The sequence below is a fragment of the Galeopterus variegatus genome, unplaced genomic scaffold (assembly GCF_000696425.1).
Source record: "Galeopterus variegatus unplaced genomic scaffold, G_variegatus-3.0.2 Scaffold3298, whole genome shotgun sequence".
Classification (NCBI taxonomy): domain Eukaryota; kingdom Metazoa; phylum Chordata; class Mammalia; order Dermoptera; family Cynocephalidae; genus Galeopterus; species Galeopterus variegatus.
Window position 1 is genome coordinate 104,918 of NW_007729409.1, and position 23,234 is coordinate 128,151.

A 23,234-nucleotide genomic window follows, 5' to 3' on the forward strand; every position below is an offset into this window, starting at 1 on the left:
TAAGAATCCAGACAGGAAGGGGACCAGGACTCAGCCTGACATGAATTGGTGGCTTTCAGAGAGAAGCTGTCCCACAAAACAAGCAGCATGTTTGAAACTATCTGGACTTTCTCCCAGGTGCGGAATGGGGTGTGGGATGAAGGAGCAAGACTAAGATCGGACTGACCACAGGGATGAGAGGATACACCAGCACTCAAACTCGGAAGGGGAGGCCATGTGTACATGTGGGACCGGGTAGGTGCAGGCAGAGCCAGGCAACTTCTGCAGGAGCAGTGCCCCTTTGGTGGTGTTTATTCTCTAACTCTGAGAGAACATCAGTGATCATCACTTTCATTACTCTTTTCCCCCTTTTTGCCTCACTAATTTGGAAAGCAAAACCAAACACTTCATTTGTCCAGTACTTACTTTTGGAAGCAAGCTGTTGAAATGCTGATAAATCACTTGGTATGATTTCCCAGTCATTGCAAAATGGTAACAGCTCCCTCCTTCCCCATCAGGCACTGAATTGTTTCCAATGTTAATGTTGGTTTCCTAAAATCAGAAGAACATTTCTTTTTTTTTTTTTTTTTTTTAGTTTGCAGTTATCTTTTTTTTTATCTCTGCTATTTATTTATTTATTTTTATTTTTTATTTTTTTTTCATTAAATTTTTATTTTGTCAATATACAATGTATATGATTATTATAGCCCATCGCCGACACCTCCCTCCCTCCTCCCTCTCTCCCCTCCCACCCAAGAATGTCCTTTCCATTTGCTTGTTGTAACAACTTCAAAAAAGTATAGTTGTTATATCTTAGAAGAACATTATTTCTATAAGGATCTTAAGGAATGTCTCTGCTTTCCTATGTTTTATGGAAAGAAGTTTATTCATGTTGCATAACAGTGTGAGGGTCAGCAGATTCATAATGTGTAATCTGCCCATGGGACTTTGACCCACAGAAAGAAGACACTGAAAATGTCTCCCCAAAATCATATGAACATATGATACTTTAACAACATGGTTCTGTCCTGGGAGATGTAATACATACGATGTCAGTCTACTGAGGAAATCATTCCAGGGTACCAATTAGTGATTACAGGGAAGGATAGCAGAAGTCTTCCCTCTTCCTTCTTCTCAAGAAAACTTACATTTCCTAAAACCTCTTACCATTCACTTGTTTCAGAAATCATGCCCCAATTTCTCCACTGTGAAGTAGGCAGATTCTTTCTTCAGTGTCTAACTCCTTTTAGCAACTGACCTCTGTTGTAACCCTGCCCCCATAGTTACCCCTTTTCTCAGGGTGCCTAGACCCTCTTCTGTGCCCTACATTCCATTGCACCAGCACTACTTCTTTTCCAAAACCCCTTTCCTCCTATCTTTCAGCTGTCCATGTACCCCTCTGGTGGGCCCCCTAAGGGGACAGCACCTGGTGAATGCCTATGCATGCATCATGTTAATTGCTGATAACATTTTTTTATGCAACATTTCTCAGAGGGCCTTACATTTGTGTAGGATTCTGAATTCAAATGGTATAGGAGGTGAGAAAATTTTATTTATTAGAGAACTTTATCTCAGGGAAAGCATTGTATTTGGAACAAAACTTTTTGCTATGCTGAATTGGGAGGCTAGGTGAGACACCCCTCCTCTTTGACCTTCCAACTGCAAAACGGCCAACAAAAGACATGCTCTTAGGAATTCGACATGAGACTAGGACAGAAATTCCTTCAGCTTGGAAAAGGAAGATGGGGAGAGGAAGTGTGGTGGAGGGAGCCACAGAGGAGGATAAAGGCCTGAGACGGTGATGTGACTTCTCTAGGTAATGAGTAAAACTCCAGTAAGAGTATTAAACTCATAAATGAGTAACGTGAGTGGACTGTTAGAATTAGTAAAGAACCTGAGTGCCATCGTGAAGTGAAATCCAGGCAACACACACTGATGCAGAAACAAGCAGATTCACAAGGAAATGCTCATCAGAATTCTGCTGAAAGCAAAGAGTGCTGTCATCTTCCACCATCCATGTGACTGGAGTTTGAGCCAAGTTAACCCACCTCTTCCTAGGGCAGGGGCAGGGCCACTCTGTAGAGTTGTGCAGTTTGTGTACTGCCGGAAGGCTCTTGACTGTGCAAAGGCCCACTCTACAACTAACAATCTGAAAGGCTGGTCAGCCTGGAGGAAGGGAGCAGTTTTGTAATTCAGCACCTAGAGGGCCATCCCTTTGAATCCTCACAAAAGCATAGGTACTATTCTTAGTGAAGGAATGTCAGGCTGCATTCTCATCATATGAAAGAGCTGTTTTATAGCAAGTGCACAGGAAATTCACAATCTAGAGAAGCTCAGCACCTGTCAACTTCATGTCACAGGCATAGTACAATTTATACACCCATGGATTTGTGTGGAATCAAACAGGCCTGAGTCTGGTTTCCTGCTCTGCAACTCACCAGTTTGTCTTGGGCAAACTTATCTCTCTGAGCCTCAGTTTTCTCATTTGTAAAATAGTCTGTCCAACTGCATAGGGTTATTGTGAAGATTAAATGAGAAATGCAGGTGTAAATCAGTACTTCTCCACCACAACTGCACATTCGAATCACCCAGAAGAGGGGCTGGTACTGGCTCTTACCCTATGGATTCTGATTTAATTGGTGTAGCCTGCATTAGCAAGTTTAAAACTTCCCCCAGGTGGTTGTAATGTGCAGCCAAGGCTGAGAAGCACTAGTGGAAATGCTTTGCAAACTGTCAGCTCTCGACAGATATGAGGATTATTAAAGGGATGCCTCCTAGAGCTGAGAGGCGGCTGTGTGTGCCAGGGCTGTATTCCATTGGCCAGGCCCACAGAGGCGCCTTCTAACATTTGCTCACATTCTTCCCACGTCCCGTCTCTTGGTTCTCTACTGGCTGCCAGGTCACAGAGGCAGGAACGAACTCTTCTGGTTCATTGGCTTCGACAATGATTACTTGGCTGCTTTGAGGAATCATTTCAGAATTCCTTGCAACAGTAATAGCAGTTTGAAGGTTGTCACCTAGAAGACAAAGAAATTTTCCTTGCTTTATGTATGAACTTCCTCTCAGCAACCAGAGTTGAGACCTTTCTCCTCCACTTTGCTTGGGGCTTTTGGAGGACATTTATTGCTTTCTGCCTTATTTTATACCCGTTCATCTTCCACTCTGCCCAAGACTGCCCCTAGTGGGCAAACACTATGTTCGCATCTCCTTCCCATGATATTCGGCATCCTGTCCTGTCCATTGGTTATTTCCAAAACATGTGTGAATGTATAAAGAAATGTTTAAGCACTCATGACTAATCCTCAGTGGACAGACAGCTGTTAGTAGTGAACATAATATGATCGCAGTCTGACAGCATAAAAGCATCCTTGGGATCTGGATTCGAGTTAAGCCGAGAAAAAAACACTTAGCATGAGGCCATGTTTGGGTTTGATGATCACACCCCATGCCCAATCCTACTGCCCTGGAGGACCATCAACCAGTCTCACATCCTTTACACAGAGGTCCCATGAGGATTCTTGATGCCAGCACATCTGTTCTTGTGTTTAAACATTTGCTGTGTGCCTATTAGCACTGTGCAGTTCCTGGGTAGGAGGAGTGGGTATGAGACAAAGAAAATGAGACACGGTCCCTGCCTCCAAAGCTCCAGGTCCTTTTGGGGGAGCAACAGAGGTACCTGGATCACAGGGTAACAAATTCAGCAGCAGAACATTTTTCTCCTGCTTCAGCTACATGAATACGCTCAGCTCACATGTCTTTTTCTTATGCCTGGGGTATAATCAATTTGTCTGGACCTCTAAAAACACACACCTGTAATCATCACGGTCCTGATGCGGGCCTCACTCAGTTCCTTCAAGACTGGCTTAGTTTCCTTTTTCAAGCGATTCTCCATTATGAGAAGTCCCAGAAATGTTAACTCTGACTCTACTTTCTCTCTTTGGATTTAGGAGAAAATCAATATTAGAGTGTATCCATATAGTGTCAACAGTTGGATTTACTCTTTTTACATTTTCTTTCTAAGTTTTATTAATGTAATACATGCACACATTTTTAAAAAATCAGAAAGAACCTAAGAGCTTATAATGAAAACCAGTAGTCCATGTCTCCATGCCACCTCACCCCTCTCCTTCCCAGAGGCAACCACTTCTAAATCTTTAGCTGCTTTTTTCAGTTTTTAACTCCAGTTTTTAAAAACAATGTGCTTATCTTCCAACTCTTCTGTTGTTTTTTAAAAATTATGTTAATCTTACATATTTTTTAATTTCCAAGAGCTTTCCTTTTTTGAGCTTAAAGAGTCTTCCCATCATTTAACTTTATTACTTTCTATTATAAATTAGATTAATATTTTCTCATTACTAGAAAGAAAAGAAAGAACCAAAAATATTCTCACCAACTTATTTCATAAAGCATTTGATTTGATTTTTAGCAGCTTTAGTGAAGTGTAATTGTTATACAAAAAATTGCACATGAAACATACAAATCGATGGGTTTGAACAACATGCATATACCTGTGAAACCATCACCATAATCAAGGTAATAAACATATCCATCACCTCCAAAAGTATTGTTTTGTTTTGTTTGTGGCAAGAACACTTGAGATCTGGGCTCCTAAAATTTCCATTGTGTGGTGCAGTGGTGTTGACCATCAGCAACATGTTGCGCAGAAGATATCTAGAACTTATTTGTCTTGCAAAACTGAAATTTTATGCCCATTAGGCAACTTCTCATTTCCCCATCCCCCTAGCCCATGGTAACTGCCATTCTACTCTCTGTGAGTTTGACTATTTTAGATACTTCCTATCAGTGGGATCATGCAGTATTTGTCCTTCTGTGACTGGCTTATTTCACTTAGCATGATGTCCTCCAGGTTCACCTATGTTGTCTCATATGGCAGATGTTGGGAAAATAGAATAATTTAATCAGGGCCCCTTGCCTTAGGTCAGGTTAGGGTTGGTGCACGCGTTCTTTATAAATAAGCTGGGGCCGGCCCGGTGGCGCACTGGAGAGTGCACCGCTTGGGAGCGCGCCGGCGCTCCCTCGGAGGGTTTGGATCCCATGTGGAGACAGGTTCCCGCTCACTGGCTGAGCGCGGTGTGGGCGCAACACCGAGGGTTGCGATCCCGTTGCTGGTCCCCGGTACGGGCGTGACATCGAGGGTTGCGATCCCGTTACCGGTCAGTAAAAAAGACAAAAAAAGGAAAATAAATAAATAAATAAACAAATAAGCCGTGTGTGGGTGGAGTTAGTGCACCTGTGCAGTGCCACAACTTGGCTGGCACCTGCCTTGGACATCCACCACGCAGCCATGCTCTACAACCTATGGCTTCCAAGGACCTGTTTGCTGGTTACCTAGCTCTTAGACCTGCGTGTGAGGGGTCTGCTGACCCAGTCTAGTGTGTGAAGGGTTTGTGACCCAGTCTGGACAACACGCTTGAGCTCCAGACCCAGCCCTAGCTCGACACTTGGCCCAGTCAGCAGGATTACAGGCAGGTAAAAGAGTACACAGCAGGATTTCCTTCTTTTGAAAGGCTGAATAATATTCCATTGTATGTAATACTACATTTTCTTTATTCACCCATTGATGGACATTTAGTTTGTTTCCATGTCTTGACTATTGTGAATAATGCTTCACTGAACATGGGAGTGCAGATACCTCTTCAACATCCTGATTTTGATTCTATTGGATATGTACACAGAAGTGGGATTTGGGGATTGCTAGATCACATGGTTATTCTATTTTTAACTTTTTGAAGAACCTCCGTATTATTTTTCATAACAATTGCACCATTTTACATTCCCACTAACAGTGTACAAGGGTTCCAACTTCTCTACCTCCTTACCAACACTTGTTATCTTTTGTTTTTGTTTTTTTAAACAGCCATCCTATTAGGCATGAGGTGAGCTCATTGTGGTTTTGATTTGCAGTTCCCTGATGATTAGTGAAGTTGAGCACCTTTTTACATACCTGCTGGCCATGTGTATATCATCTTTGGAGAAGTGTCTACTCAGGCTTTGCTCAGTTTTTTTTTTTTCCCTACTAATTTATGTTCTTTATTCAGTTTGGATGTTACTTCCTTATCAGATATATGGTTTGCAAATAACTTCTCCCATCCCATAGGCTGTTGTTTCACTCTATTGATTATTTTGTTTGCAGTGTAAAAGCTTTTTAGTTTAATATCTACATGCAAAAGAATGTAGTTGGACCCTTATCTTATATCAGATAAAAAGATCAACTGAAAATGGATTAAAGACATAAACGTAAGATCTGAAACTGTCAAACCCCCAGAGGAAAACATAGGGGAAAAATCTTTTTGACATCAGTCTTGGCAATGACTTATTGGATATGTCACCAAAAGCACAAGCAACAAAAGCAAAGATAGGCAATTGGTTTTTGTTTCTGTTTTCCTACTCTTGCTCTCATTCACTGCTTCAGGCGCTACAGAATTCCCAGCAACACCAGCGTCAGGGCCTTCTCACCCACCATTCCCATTCCCTGCAATGCTCTTGCTCTGGGTACCTGCATGCCCTGCTCTCTTACTTTACTCAGATCTCTATTCATATGTTGCTCTTCCGAGGACTTCCCTGATCATCCCCAATCAAATGGCACTCTCTGACTTTTTAAAAATGCTCTTAACTTGTTTTGTCTTCTTTTTCTTCAGGTCATTACAGAACCCTAGTGAGACAATATTTTATAGATTTATTTTATTATCTATTTCCCCCAAATAGGACATAGGATTTGTGAGAGCAAGTGTTTTATTTTATTCACTTCTGAGTGATTCTTCAGTTCCTTAAGCATCTGACACGTAGAAAATTTCAATAGAAATTTGCTAAACCAAGAAAGGGGTTGATCTTCTTGAAGTATTTCTTGTGTTTTTTCCGTTTGAGGTAATATTTTTCCCTAAGTCATCTCAAGAAACTCTTCTACTTCCCTTAAAGAACTCCATTTTTTAGAAGTTTTTGATTTTCCTAATTAATTGGAAAACTGCTAAATATAATTTGATTCTAAGAAAAATCTAAGCCCTAAACTTTCACCTTGTTTGAAAATAGTAACTAAATTTTAAGAAACGTAATAGACTCCTGATGTTCCCTGGAAAAACCTGGGATGGTTGGACATCTAGCACATTTTATCTTCATTTTCTTATTTTGTTATGTCTAAAATAATGTCTATTTTACTAGTGGCTCCTAAATGAGAACACAGCTGCATTTGTATGTGGCAGCTGGGTGATGGCCACACTCCATCAGTACCTACACAAATCTTTTCTTCACACATGACCTTAAGATTTGTTATTCAAATTTGTGTTTGAAAAATTACAAAATCCTATGTGTTATAGGCCTTTGTGCTTGCTCAAGAATAACTAACACCTGGAATGTTAAATTTGAGAATGTCATTCATATATTTCAAAACGAGCTTTGTGATTCTATTTAAAAGATTAAAATGCCGTGGCTGAAAGGCTCCTTAGAAATCATCCAATCCTATAATTTATAAATGGGAAAATAGGCACAGAGTGAGGAAGGAGCAATAATTACTAATTATCTCAAAGCTGATGGACTTAGGTTGCAAATTATTATGCCAAGAATATCAGTTTCTTATATGAACGGGCAAATTGTATATATAAATGCATATTTCTTTATCAGCAACGCAAATCAAACATAAGTAATACATAGGTTATCTTCTAGTCAATTTTCCACAGTATTTCTCTTTGCTATACATCATTTAAAAACAACCTTTAAAAACTGAGAACATTGAAGAAAAAATAAATTTATATATTATCTTCTAATGAGGACAATTTGTCCTCTTAATGCAATTAAACATACTGAATTTTATTTCTTAGAAGGAAGGGATTCAATTTGCACTCATTACCTCTCCAGATCTGAGGGAGGTAAAGTACTGATCCTTGAAAGAAGCCAAGTTTGAAGGATTCTAAAAATCTCCTAAAGTGCCAACTGTTTCCTTCCTTTGACCGCTGTATATGTGGAATACTCAAGTAAGTCAGTCACATAATGCTCTGAGGTTGAAGGAAGGTTTGTTGATTTTGGTGGGATGAGAGCTGAGACTAAGGTGGGCCTGAGGCAGTATAGGGCAGAGATAACACCCTGACACCTCGGAATCAGAAGTTCCCAACTGCATCCTTGTTCTGCCACCAGCAAGCATTGTGACCTGAGCAAGTCCTCCCCAGTCTCCTCTACAAGTGTCTATTTATGAATTAGGAGACTGTAAGAGATTGATTCTCCATCTCCAAGAGCCTTCCTTGTGATTTGAGCTGCCCGTCTGTCCAGGCCTCCTTCACTCCATGCACACAGAGACTGTCCTAATGTAAATTTCCAAGTTCCTTACCTGGCTAAATGCTGCACTTCTGAAACCTTCCCCATCTTCAAAGCTTTATGGGCAAGGGCAATGACACGGAATCCTTGCATTGTATAATTCCTCAGCTCCTGTGGGAAATTTGTTGGCACTGTCAGGAGAGAAGATAGAAGTAAGTACACAGTCATGTTGAAGACTACCCAGCTCCTAAACAAGACTCCAGGATGCAGTCACTATATCTTGTCCCAAAAGATAAAAAGTTTCACTATAACTTTCTCTCCATAAGTGTGCTTAACAGAAAATGTACACTTTCAGCCACAGTCCACAAACTTCATCTGTGTGTTCTTATTACTCTGATGGAAGTAAATGCCAAGAATGTGCTGGTTATCAGCTGTGTTATGGACTGAATGTTTGTTGAATCCTAGTTCTCAATGTGAGGGTATTTGGAGGTGGGGCCTTTGGGAGGTAATTAGGTCATCAGGGTGGAGCCATGAGGAATGGGATTGATGCCCTAAGAAGACATATGAGAGATGCTCTCTCTCTCTCTACTATATGAAGATAAAGCAATAAGGCAACCATCTGCAAACCACAATGGGCCCTCACCAGGAACTAAATTGGCCAGCACCTTGACTTTGTATTTCCCAGCCTCCAGAACTGTGAGAAATAAATTATTGTTGTTTAAGCCACACAGTGTATGGTATTTTGTCAGAGTAGCCCAAGCTGACTAAGAAAAACTGAATGTCAAATAGACTGACTGGGTTTAGTAAGGACAGACATCAGAACTATGTCTACTTCAATGAAATGAGAGAAACAGCTGATCTTCTAGATCAGGGGTCAAAAACTATGATGCACAGGCCAAATCTGGCCCACTGCTTATTTTTGTAAATACAAGTATACTTCAAAAAGTTCATGGAAAGATTTGTATTATCTTTTAATTCTACTTTTCCACAAACTTCTTGTAGTACCCTTGTAAGGTTTTATTGGAACACAGACAATTGTTTGTTTATTGGCTATGGCTGCATTGAGGCTACAGTGGCAGTCCTGAGTGGTTGAGACAGATACCATGTGGTCGGCAAAGCTCACACTATGTACTATCTGGCTCCTTACAGACAGAAGTTTGCCAACCCTTGCTTTAGATGATATGTGACACAATGACAGCACGTGTATGTTTTGTCATAGTAATCATAACTATATGTATTTATAAAATTTTATGGTTTATAATGTGCTTATAAATCCAAGGCAAGGCAAGGATGAAGTACCACACAGTGGGAGGTACAGTGGCTTCAGGAGCAAAACTACTACGCTCTAGTCTCCGCTCCACTACCAACTGGGTCTCTGGCCTTGGTCATGTTAAGTCTCTCTTCTGCACCTCCATTTCTCATCCATAGAGTGAGAAGGTTGCAGATCTCTACATCCCCATCCATCTCAGACTTTCTGTAATTCTAAAATATCCTGGAAGTGGGGACATAATTTCAAGGTACTTCCTAGGTCTCCATGTTTTAAATACAAGGGGAGAAAACAACACTGAAGATGGCATTAGCATATTTCAGATCAGAGTTTAGGACAATTGGAAGTATTGACAGCACTGCCAGAAGGATAAGAAGTGACAAATGACAGGCCCAACCCTTTACTGATAGAGCAGGGTCAATAGATACAAGTTAAATGTCAAGAAGATGCTCACCCATGTCTGTTTGGGTGAAACAAAGAAAGGATAGGGTGCAGTCTGTGAAGGACAGAGTTAATGAGAGCTGTGAGAAAGGTCAAACTCAGGAAAAAGAGGAAGTCATTTCTAAGGTTAAAAAAAAAAGGACTTCAAATGGAAAAGTTGAAACAATCATTTGCCACATCTAGAGTTCTGTGCACAAGTTGTTGGCTATCAGCAATCTTAAGGAGAATGTAGATGAAAATCAGTGGAAAAAAAGGCCAATTTTCTCCAAATGAACTCATCTGAATGCAACAATATTCTTATAAATCTGGCTGCCACTTGGAGAGTACATATGTTTGTCAGACTAAGAAACAATACAAATTAACTCAAAATCTGGCCCAGAAAGATGAAATTGCTGTGAAAATGATCAATTACTTTGCTCTAATACCATCTAATTTACTCTAATCACTTATTTTCTCTAAAAGATTTATCTTTTCTACATTCTCCTTCCATTGATCTGTCTGAGCCCCTGTAAGTGCAGCCAGCCCCCTGGGGTTGACAGAGCACCCCTGTCTGCAGAACTGGTCTGGTGGCCAGCCCTCTGCCTTTGCTTCCCTCTGAAAGCTCCTCATCCTCACCTCCCTGCCGCTCTGACTTCTGTGCAGCTCCCCGTTCTGGCTCCCAGTGTTTGCTTCCCACCTCCTTCCTGATGCTCCATTGTGGCTATATGTTTCTGGCTGGACCGTGGCCAGATATTTACTCTCTGCCTTGACATTATCATCCCCACCTCGTAAGATATATTGGGCTCATTTTCAACCCACCCAGAAAACAACCAGCTCCACGCTCATTGAGTGTGGAACTTTATGTGTGTGTTTGTCTTATGAGTTTGGTCTTTTAAAATATTTTACCTCTTTAAAGAGACATTTCAGTACCTGTTTCCAATCTGCAGAAACTGGCCACCATCTCTGGGGCACCTTTCATGTAGACATGGAAGTGATCCTCCCCAGCCAGCTGAGCGATCACAGACATCCTCTGCAGGCTTGAGGAAAAGGGGAACTGGCACAGGACAGTGATGGCTTCAACGGGACTCTGTGAGGCATCAAAGAAAGGAAGCTTAGAAAGCAGAGACACACCAACAAAAAGGGTTTACTTTTCAGTGAGCTCACCGACATCACAAAGCAGTATATTTGCCACAACAGTGATTTTTTTCTGGCTACTTCTATGGTAACTCCCCCAACAAGCTGTGCGGTTTGCAAGGCTCTTCCTTTGACTGTCTGGAGAAAACCTACTCACCTCCTAGGCCAAGCTCACACACATCACTTCCTTTGTGGTGTTTCTGTGTACCAGAAGCAGTATTCACTCCCTCCTCTGGACTTCCACGGCTCTTTCTTCAGCCTTTATTACAGCACTTGGCACATTGTATTGCACTTACTTTCACCTATACTGATTTTTCTGCCAGTCTGTGTGCTCCTCCAACACAGAGTCCAGCATATCTGGTTCTGAAATCTCTTTATCCCCTAGCACCCAGTGCAAAGCTCTAGCATACACAGATGTTCAGTGAGTATTTGTTGAATAAATTAATGGATGGATTCAGAAATGAAGAAATGACCAAACCTGCTGTGGAAACTGTTAGGATAAGGCTAAGTAATAGGAATATAAAAAATATGCAAAAGTCAGGGAAGTTTCACCAGTTTTAAGGGAAAAGAGCTGTATGATTTAAAGAAGCATATCATACCTGACTGACTTTTGGTCCCGGTTTTATTACTATGTTTGAATCTGACATTCCAAATTTGCAGGATTCTAAATTGCAATCTTCAATTTTCTGTTTTAAAATGAAAACATTCATAAGATTACTTGGAGAAAAAAATATGAAAGAAATATCTCTTATTTGCATAATGCTTTAATCTTTTCAAAGCCCTTTTCACATATTTTCTCTTCCCGGCCAATTATCTTAAAACTGTCATTGTCAAATTTCTGTTGTGTTGATTTAAATTAAGGACCTTATTGTAAAATGTCAAAAAGCCAGAATTATTGTGAATACATTTTAAGTTGTGATTGATTGAAGAAGTGCTAGCTATAGGTCAATGGCTCTTCCTAAATGCTTCTTTCTAGTAATTGGAAGAGGGATTAAATGGAGATCTCCTCTCTAATACTGCTGAGCACAATAGCTCTCAGGTGAGTTAGGCTTGGGTCCTGAGATAAACATCGCACTGCTTTATGCTATATCTCTGCTACTAGCCTAATTTAGTTAGCTAGAGAGTTAGCAAGTGAGCTCCTAGCAAATTAGAAAGCACATTTGAAAATGGTTTGTATTCTTTGGATGTTACAATAATAGAAGTTAATACCATTGAGAAACCAATAGTAAGAAATATTAAAATATAGGAAATACAGTAATATATATAAATAGTAGAGTACATATCAGAATATGCGGGATAGCATTTGGTCTCCACTCTGTCACTTACTTGTTTACCCTTGGAGACATCACTTCATTTCTCCACATCTCAACTTTTTCTGAAAAATATTTTGACATTCCCTCTAACACTAAAATTTTTAAGAGTTTATAAGGACATTTCGCCCCCACCTTATGTTTAGTGGAAGGTTCCTAAATACCAAATGATGTTTAACTCAAGACTTCCTCTGACCCAGCTTTAAACTCAATAAATTATCTTTCATTTTAAAGCTTTGTTTGCGGCGAGCATGGACAGTTCCTCAGAGCTAATACTAAAGATTTATATTCCCAAACAGGACTCCAACTTGTATGTCATTTGTACAGGTAGATCGATCCTCCTCTGATGGAGAAGGGGACAGACACTACTAGGACCAGGATCAAAGTCACATATGGTAACAATGACCCTGTGCAACTCATCATTTTGTCAATTCCAGTGATGCTGGTAGATACATTTCTTTCTAACAAGTACACTGATTCCTCTTCTTTAAGGAAGGTCCAAGGATCTGGTTACTGTTTTGTCTTTCTGTCAAAAACTTTTCCACAGCAAATGATCTCATCTTAACCTACTGATATCAGAAATTTTCATTTTTCCTATGTTTCTCCTTTTATTGACTTGGCTTCTATAAAGCTGAAGTTTTCCTATTATACATCTTTACATTAGCCTCTTTGTGAGGTGTACTTCATGCCCCTGCAATCATCTGTCTCTATTCTTTTACAACTATGTTTAAATGCTGTCCTGTATTCTATGTATCATTGTAAGTAGCTTTAGAATGTTTTATGGAGGGCATCAGACTGTAATTAATTAACTAATTAATATTAATTAATACCCCCTACTTGTTTGGCACGTCATGGTGCTTAAAGCTCCTTTAAACTCATAGTCTCAATGCTCTCCCTAGTCCCCAGTCCATGAATGAGGTATTATTTTACCAAATGTACACATGAGGTAACAGCCTCTTGGTTCTGGATTCATGACCACATGGCTGGAGAGTGGTGGAGTGCAGAGGTCTCCCCACCATATCATGGCAGCTTCCAGGATGGATTTATACCCTTCAATTGTCATTCATACTCAGCTCAGAATATTAAAACAATTGGAAAGAGGATCCTTCAGTTTAATGCCTGGACTTATGCTATATAACACAGCAGCTACCAGCTACTCGTGGCTACTTAAATTTAAGTTAACAAAAAATTAAATAAAATTTAAAATGTAGTCTCTATTCAGTCTATTCACTATCACATTTCCATACCACATTCCAAGTGTTCAATAGCCATATATGGCACTGCTTTAGACTACTGTTTCTCTGAAGGTGTTTTAGAGAACATTTGTACCATGTTATGGCCTGTCGAGGTTTTGGGGGCCAAATAGGTTTGATAAAATGCTGCATATCATATTTCCTCTTGAATATTCTCAATTCATCACAGTATATTAAAGAAATCCTGCAGTCAAGAAATCAATTTAACTTTGTTTAAATAGGAGTTCCCAAATTTATTTGATTATGGACCCTTATTTCCTGTTGCACTCATTAACAGAGTTCTTTGGAGCAGAGGCTGGGAAATTCGACCTTCATTCATACATAATTATGAATCTTCTCTGAGCTTCGACCAAAGTGAGAAAAGCTTCAGCACTACCAATAAGAATTTCTACAAGTTCTTCTCATATGATTAAACAAACCATCACCTTACCCAGGCAGTGCCCTCAAACATTTTGACATCCAGAGGGTCTCCCTGGATGGTCCCATCGAGAAGGATCAGAGAGTGGCAGCTGGCCATGGCTGCACACAGTGGGCCCCATGGCAAAGCCTTTCCTGAGGCAAAGCTGTGAACTTCCTGGAAACTAGTAGACAAGATAATTAATAAGTTTGTCTTCAATAAAATCATTTTGTATACTCTGCCCCTTAAATCTTACTAATGTAGAGTCCAGTCACCTAACCCCTATGCTCAAAAACCTTCAGTGGCTCTCCATGTCCTACATGATAGAGTCCAGACTCCTTAGCCTGATATTCAAGGCTCTTTCTGTTCCAGTTCTATATTAACTTCCTACTAATGTCCTTTATGCCCTGGTTTCTACAAACTAATTAAACTGCCCACTATTTCTATACTTGTCCGGGGGCTTCCCTGTCCTTGAGCCCCTACTTACTGGATTTATTTTTTTAACTGGCATATTCTGCCTGCAGAATAATCTTTATATAACCCTTCTTTGAGTTGTATATAAATTTCCTTCTGAACAAACTTTACCACTGGCCAATGATATAATTTCAGGTACAATTGCAGGGACTTTTGTCATGTTACTTGCAGCCACCCCACATGAAGGCACACGAGCAGGCAGCTCAGAGCTGCACCTGCAAACTCTGTAGAGCTGGCTCTAGAAAGGCACACACCCTAGCAAGAAGTCTCTAGGCTAACGAGGTAGCAGGGAGGGAAAGAAGCCTGCCTGGTGGTCCCAGGAAAATAAAAGCACAAATAGGTTCTGAAGCACTTCTCACTACTCAGCGCTGAGGAGTTTACCCCATTTCTTCAAACTCCCAGCCTGAACATCTCACCTCTAAAGCCTGTTTTCCTCTTCGAGAGTACAGACTGGTATGGTTTGCCTTCCTTTCCTGCTACCTTATAGCGGAATAGTAATTGTGTCTAGTTGTTACTTCTCCCCAAGAAGCCTCAGCATGCTAGGGACAAGGGAAGGAGATGGGGGGTAGAAATGACAGACATCCTTTTCCCCTTCTCTGTTCTGGCGAATAGAGACCCTGACTGTCCGGACAAAAGCCTGGCTGGGATGTCTGAGCCCCCAGGGGCAGAGACATATGAGTTGGGTTAGAGGCCAGGTAGTTCTTTGACACCAACCCAGGGCATCTTCTGCAGCATCACACTGCCTGTCTGCGTTACCTTGTGCCTGTGCTGCACCTGGCCTCATCACTGTCCTGGGGAGCCCCTGCATGACTCCTTCTCTGACTGACAGCATCCCTCAGCCACTGTTTGCAGCCAAAATGGGGTGCCCAGAGCTTATGAGCAGAGGCCATCACCACTCAGACTGAGAAGGCAGGTCTTAGCCCCACAGGGAAGGGGCTAAAAGTTTGGAGGCACTCTCCTTGGAGGGGCTCTCACTCCCCTTACAGCGCTGTTCTGGAGTAGGCAACTATGTGATTGTCCTCTTCTCTGCCTAGTGCCAGCTTTCAGCCCACATCTGTAAAATTTCTAGCTACACACCCTTCAAAACCTGTCTCAAGTGGCATCTTATTCAGGTGGCTTTCCTTGATCGACCAAATTTCTAAATGAATTTCTACCTTTACATACCATGTTATTATAAAAATCAGGATCAAGCAATCTTGATTGCTGCTGCTTCTTTATTCTGACCTTTTGGTTTTAATAATAGCAAATTCCACAGCCTGTGTTGTACATCAAAGGTGGGGGCATTTGCACTTATTCATCCCACTAAACCGTGAACTGCATGAGGGAGGAGACAGAACCCTTCTTTTCTGCATCCCCTACCACACCTGCCCACACTAGCCACCCAGGAAGGCTTTGCATTTTTAATTGAGCATGATCTTGACTTCACTCTTTGCTCCTCTGTTTTATTCATTCAGTTCCTTAATTTTCCAACTCATTCTATACATCATGTGAAGATCTACTTTTCCTGTCTGATTCTGAACTTAGCACTTGTTTAATTAAACAAGTTAGAATAATTGGGAGCCATTTCAGATGGATTTGAATATAACCAAGGTAACCCTACCAATCACACATCACATCTTCACTTAAGGAGCCTACCAGCTGTCAGCAGTAGGGACAGTCCCCCAGAGGTCCAGCCCATCTTCCGTAAGAGTGCCAGTCTGAGTAAAAATTAGAATTGGTATTAGCATAAGATTTAAAACTTTTCATTATATTGTGACTTAAACATAACCCAAGTTTCCAAGAAATTACAGTGGGTACAATCGTCTAAATTCCTTGTTTGTTAGCATCAAATTTTAAATCAGAGAAACTGTTTAGGTCACAGTTTGCCATCTGGTTCACAGTAACTTTCTAAAACTAGGGCTGATGTGGTGACTGTCCAGATTGATAATAAAATGTTGATAAAGAGCTTTGAGACTATATAGAGAAACTAAGTGCTAATAATAAATATTAATTAATGCTCATAAACAGGTTTTATTGTTAGATCAAAAGGAAAATGGTTGGGAGATTTGATTTTTTGTATTATGGGAGAGAATCTGTCAGATAATACAATAGAGAAAGCAAACTGGAACTGAGTACTATCACAGCACTTTTAATTTCCTCATTGCCTCACAGTCATTCATTAATTGCAGATCCTGGTGTCTTGACGCAGTAAGCTAACAGCATTAGGCCTGCTGAACACCCAGAATAAGCAGAGTTGGCTACAGCTGTTTCAGCACAGCCAAGACAGATCAGAGAATTACCAGACACTACAGAAAATCCTGTTTAAACACTGACACCCAGGTCTCTGACACTGTTTTCTTCGGTTCATCTGTATAGACACTGAATTTTCTAGTTTTCTATCAAATGACATCTATCATTACAGCACATCACATTAGCTTAATGCTTTACAGTGAAGTGCTTACAATGCTTTCATTTTTACTGCTGAGTAAACAGGGCAGAGACAATTTCAGGTCAGAAGTGAAATGAGCAGTGTAAGGTCACGGTGGCTTGCGTGGTTGGAAAGGCAGAATCAGAATCCAGCCCTTCTGGAGTCTTCCCCTAAACTAGAAATGTTAAGTGAATTCTTCAAGGCATGCGGAAAGAAAAAGTTCATTCTGGGTTTCTGGATTAAAGAATTAAGGAATCTTTGTTTTGTTAATTCACTTGGACTTCACTGAGAGCTAACATGTTTGTGTGAGTTATTCCTGGAAGAACAACTTAAAAAAAAAAAAAAGGTATTTGCTTCATTTCCCTCCTGCATTTTAGAAGAGCCCCAGCTTCTGTTTAGTTTCCAAATCCCTTTCAGTTATTCCATTTCAAAAAGAGTTAGCAACTTAAGTCAAACTGAAATATTTTCCTGATGACTAGATTATGTTTTTAAACATCAATATTTTGAACATGAAAAGAGATCATACTGCAGTGAAACAGAAATGGGACCATGTTATTTCCGTATGTGAAAATGATCCTTATACAATAAAACTAACCATAAATAGAAAGAAAATCAAATGAGAGTTGAGGTTCTAAAGGGAATAAGATAGAAAATGAAAACGTCTTAGCATAAATACAAGCCCAGGCCCGGGCTGAATTGAATAAAAAGAAAGAACTTGACTTAGAGAACTTAAGACAAACCAACATAAAATAAAAATATATATGAGAACAAATGTACTCAGAAGCCTGGTGGGTGACAGACTCCTTCTACACTGAAATAACACTAGGTGGAAATACGGTTAATCGTGGAGTGCTTTGTTTCAACATCATGTTGATGGAGTTTTATAGTGTAAAAGCTGGAAGGAAATCTGGAGATGATTATAGTTCAACTTCCTTATCTTGAAAAGTCACACAGAAATTTAGTGTCAATTTCGGGGTCAGAGCTCTCATTTTGCCAAGTCCCAATCAAGAGTTCTTTGTGCCCTTTGACCGTATGGCATAGGCAGTTTGGCCAAGGATGCCTGGGAACAGTCTCTCCGGCACTCTAGAAGATGAGCTCACAAGCATGCCGAGGGAAAAGTTTCACACAAGAAGTAAAGTGAACAGCCTCTAGAAAAAACTAGTTTTAGAAACATGAATAGATGGTGAATACAGTTTGTGAATCTCCCTCCTGTATTCTAGACACTAGTGAGGCTGCTGGGTAAGTAATAGGAATCCCTGTCAGAAAACTTCAAAGAGGTTATTACCAGGCCCTGAATCTAAAATAAAGCCATCATTAAGTTAACCCTACTGGTTCCTGACTGGTGACATTTGCAAACTTTCTTTGCCAAACAAAAGAAGAGAAAAAGTGCTGAAATAATCTGAGACAAATGCCAGTCTGACTGAAGACCAAAGATGGTCATGTCCACTCATGGTGTCTCTCCAGGTTGTCCGCCACCCTCATTCTTGCCCTCATTGCCTAGGACAGGGAGCAATCTCCTCACTCATCCCCAGGTGGCCTCCTTCCTCAGTCCTATCTTCCTTCCACCCCTTCTCACCAGTTCTCCAGATGGAACAAATAAAACACCTATAAAAATGTCACTAGTCCGTAAAAACTGATGAGGGCTCCGATTCTCCTTCAAGATGAAGCCCCGCTCCTTAGCTGGGCAAATCAGGCCCTTAACAATTGGGACCCCCACTCCAGCTTCTGTCCCTCCCAAGCAGCTCACATTGCAGCCATACCCCACTGTCCCCTGCTCCCACACCTCACTGTCCCCTGCTCCCACATGCTGCAGGCCTCTCCCACTCCTGTGCTTCTGAACTGCTGCCTCTGGGCCAGGCGTCCTTCCTGTCTAACAACCAAAGCTACGGCTCAAAGGTGCCCTCCCACCCGTGCCAGGTGACTGTGCCCGATGCTCTGCTCATATCTCGTCAAGCATGCATCTCACCGCATGATTGCTGTTTACACTCCCATTTCCCTGCTTCTTCAGATGGACCAGGAACTCCTTGAGAGCTAGGAAGTTCTCATTAATGGGACTACCAGTTCTGTGCACAGCACCGGCTCTCTGCCAAGGTGGGCTAACTAAAAAATGGCAAAAGCCTTGACCAATTATTCAAATGTAAGTGAACTGAAGACATGAGACAAGCCAAGTCCATTGCATTACAGCAGTTAAATTGGCTGGTCCAAGCTGAGGGCAGGATCTGAACAGCAGGCGGCTGGTGCAGAAGTTCCTCAGGTCCCCCATAGGAGAGCCACAGAAGGGGGTCTCAGGACCTGCCTGGTGACAGCAGTCCTCCCTTCTGGCATATGCTTCCTGCCTGCCACTTTTCGAGGTCCCTAAGCACAGAGACAACCTTCCCTAGCCTGGAATCCTGATCCCTGGGGGAGCCAAGGAGTGTATCAACATAGGTCACTGTCCACTCCCTCCCTTTCCTTAAAAAGAAGCAGAGGAGGAGAAGGAATGTGTTCACTTAAGCTCTGGACAAAGCATTGAGGGAACATAAATGTTTATCACACTTTTTGCTTGAAAAGCCAGTCATTATAGAAGTTATTATAGTAAGAGATTGTTTTAAAACACAAAACAGGCACAAAAAATGTTAAATTTCACAGGGAGGGAAAAAAAATGTATGATGTGGTAGCTACACCACTACCTTAGGAGTCAGAGAAACAGCCTTCTCGAATGTGATCTCACACTAGCTCACTGTGTGCCCTCCTCTGGCCTCAGTGTCCCCATCTGTAAAATGGGAGTGCTGGACCAGATATTCTTTGAGCCCCTTGCCAGCTCTGCTGTGCCTTGAAATCATTAACCTCCAACCTGGAAAGTTGGGATCATACTTTGTCAAAGCACACGAGGTTTATTTGCCCACACATGTTGATTCTTTGAGGTGAGATACAGAAGATTTTCTTTCTCTTCAGCCTCTTCTGGGCATACACGATGCCTATGGTCAGGGCAGCTGGAAGCACAGGAGGGAGAGGCACGGTGAGGAGGAGCAGAGCCATGGTCATGGTATCGCTCAGGGAGGCCTGGGAAGGGGAGAGACATATGTACAGGTTAGCCCACGGGAGCAGGCCGACACCTTCCCCTCACCTTCCTGTCACAGCACTATAGGAGCCTAGAGACCTCAACTCTCTCGGTGAGGCTGAGAGTTCTCTTGGCTGTGCCTAAGGAAGGAAAAGATTGTACCCCACTGCAGAGCATGGGAGAACTTCCATCCCCACTCCCCAGGTCCATGCTGCCCCTAAGCTACTCTGTTCTCACCACCTGGCATTTCCTCCACCCGAGTGCCCATCCTCTTGGCTTCTCATACTTCCAGGCACCCTCGGGACTCTCAGGGTCCTGGAACTCGTCTTGGGTTATAACATTTCACTCAGCAGCCTGACCATTGGTTTATAAATCCCTCTCCCCCACTAGCCTACAAACTCCCTGGATGCAGCAGTGGTGGCTCATTCATCTTTGAATCCATCTTATTCATCTCTAGATACAGAATTTAGCACGAAATCTGGCACGGAAGAGGTGCTCAGTACACAGATTGAATAAATGGTGACCTGATAAAAACTAGAACCAAGATTCTGCCAAGATCTCAGCATCTATTTTTAGCTATAGGGAAGCCAATAATACAATTAGCTTGTTCTCATTAGATACTAACTGGGGCAGGCACCGTGTTAGGGTAGATACATTTTTACTCCTAAGAACAACCTTACGATGTAAATACTATTATTTTCTCCATTTAACAGGTGAGAAAACCAAGGCTTAAAAATTTCCCAAGGCTACATGCTGGCTAAAGGATGAAGATCTGAACCGTGCTTTGTCTGGCTCCAGTGTGCAAACCACATCACCCACGTGTTATATGAGTATCACCAAGTTAATTCTTGAGAAGTCAGGATCCCTGGCAGGTTTGCAGAGGAGGCTCACACAGCTAAGTTCAGGGCCAAGATCAAATTACAGAGTTGCTCGTTTTATTTTCTACACCCTCTAGATATTACCGATTCTACACTCTACAACGTTGCCTATGTTTTTGTAAAATTAACCATCATTTCAGCCATAAATACCTCCTTTGAATTTTGGAAACATAGACTCAAGTTCAGTAACAATGGCTGCTGGGCACATCTTTTATCCAGTCTCAGTTTAAAAGCCTTCCCTGCTTTTCACAACCACAGACACGAAGAGTTTTGACCCTGAAGATTCAACCTTGTCTAATCCTAAACCGGAGCAGGTAGAAGCAGCCAACAGGGCCACAGGTTCAGACTCACGGTGGGGCCTGGGATTATTCTTGTTGCCTCTTGTATATTATATATTGAGTCCTGCCCAGGAAACCTTAATTCCTAATCACTGCCAGGGCTTCCACAGGCTTTTTTCTTGCTTTTCTGCTCAGTGCTCCTGGCACACTTTCTCAAATTCTGCCCTAGTGGCCTTGACATTCTGCATAGCTCTTCCCAAGCTCCATTCTCCTCCACCCTCCCTTGACCTAGAAATGCTCCCTGGAAGTTTATTTCAGACTTAAATGACTACTGGGAAGTTAAGTTTTAACACAAACATTGCCTAGAAATTCTTGTGACTATCTCCTTGCCCACTAATATTTGCCTCCTGCCCCACAGTGATGCCACCAGTTTGGATATTGTAATTAGACCACCCAAACCTAATTTCACACCTGTGTTTGGATCTCTTTTTTGCAATTACCTTTCTTTCTATATAAAGAAACAGACTCTCAGGACCAAAAAGGACCTCAGAGGTCTCATTATTGACAACTTTTCCATCCCTGGCCACCACAGCTATAAACAAAGGCATCCAAATGAAACCCAATACCCTGTACTTTAAAGGAAAGTGGGAATCCCATGCAATACCAGCTTTGTATAAGTAGATATTTAATGTCATTTCCTACCCCAACCAGAACACATGAGCAACCCACTGATTGCAAAATGTATTAGATATTACCAGTGACACATTAAAATATTCAGGAAAAAGTTCAGACTAAGCATGGTATTCAAGATCCCCTTCAATATGATCTACTCCTGCCCTTGGTAGAATTATCTCTTAATTGCTTGTTGATTCCAGAAGACCACTGCTCATTTCTTTCTCTGTGTTTTGCTCTCTCAAATTAGCATGCCCTTCCTGCTCTCTGGTCTAATTGACTAAATCGTCCCCATCCTATCAGGATGAGAAACGTGAATTTGTCTAGGCTATTTGGGCTTGGCTGTGGCAAATGCCACACTCGCAGTAACCCCTCCTTCTTAAGTGTGGCAACTTCCACCCGGATTTCAGAGGATGTATGGAAAAGCCTGGGGGCCCAGGCAGTGACCTGCTGCAGCAGTGGAGCTGCCACAGAGGCCATCTACTAGAGCAATGCAGAGAAGAAATGTGTGGTCAGAGCCCCCACTGGGGAAATGTCTAGTAGAGACAAAGCAGCAGAGCTGCTGCCAGGACCCCAGAACTATAGGGCCACTAGCAATGTGCAGCACTGGCCTGGAAAAGCTACAGGTACCAGTGCAGCCCAATGAGCTGCTCCCAGGCAAAACTGTGGAGGATGGGCTGCCCAAGGCTTTGGGGGCCCAGATGCCCCTTTGTGCCCAGGATGCAGGACTTGGAGTCAAAGAAGATTATTTTGAAACTTTAAGATTTAATGTCTGCCCTGCTAGGTTTGGGTCTTGTTTCTCCTTTCTTCCAGCCTATTCCTGTTTTGGAATGGGAATGTGTACCCAATGTCTTGTCCACCATTGTATCTTGGCAGTAGATAAATTTGTTTTTGATCTTTTCAGGTTCACAGCTGGAAGGAGTTTTGCCTTTGGCCTCAGATGAGACTTTGGACTTTGGACTTTTAAGTTGGTGCTGGAACAAGCTAAGACTTTTGGGACCGTTGAGATGGAATGATTATATTTTGTATGTGAGAATGACATGAGCTTTTTGGGGCCAGGCATGGAATGATAGAGTTTGGACATGTTGTCCCCACCAAAACTCATGTGGAAATCTGATCCCCAATGTGGCAGTGTTGGGAGCTGTTTGAGTCATGGGGGCGGATCCCTCATGAATGGATTAGTCCTCTCCCTGAGGGGTGGGGATAGTGAGTTCTCACTTGATTAGTTCCCATGAGAGTTGGTTGTTATTTTTTTTATTATTATTATTTTTTTAAAGATGACCGGTAAGGAGGGGCCGGCCCGTGGCTCACTCGGGAGAGTGCGGTGCTGATAACACCAAGGCCCCGGGTTCGGATCCCATATAGGGATGGCCGGTTTGCTCACTGGCTGAGCGTGGTGCTGACAACACCAAGCCAAGGGTTGAGATCCCCTTACCGGTCATCTTTTTTTTTTTTTTTTTTTT

General features: G+C 41.9%; 1 protein-coding gene across 1 annotated transcript in view; it reads right to left on the reverse strand.

Moving 5' to 3' along the window:
- The window catches only part of ATP13A5 (ATPase type 13A5), a 111,481-nt gene that overhangs the window by 37,025 nt on the left and 51,222 nt on the right, over window positions 1-23,234 (reverse strand). The window contains exons 13-21 of the mRNA XM_008584525.1: window positions 19,757-19,945; window positions 16,132-16,193; window positions 14,056-14,206; window positions 11,662-11,748; window positions 10,859-11,015; window positions 8,315-8,432; window positions 3,790-3,914; window positions 2,836-2,996; window positions 406-531 (exon numbers count right to left, since the gene is read on the reverse strand). Coding sequence (XP_008582747.1) covers window positions 406-531; window positions 2,836-2,996; window positions 3,790-3,914; window positions 8,315-8,432; window positions 10,859-11,015; window positions 11,662-11,748; window positions 14,056-14,206; window positions 16,132-16,193; window positions 19,757-19,945 — 1,176 coding nt within the window. The remainder of the gene's footprint in view (window positions 1-405; window positions 532-2,835; window positions 2,997-3,789; window positions 3,915-8,314; window positions 8,433-10,858; window positions 11,016-11,661; window positions 11,749-14,055; window positions 14,207-16,131; window positions 16,194-19,756; window positions 19,946-23,234) is intronic.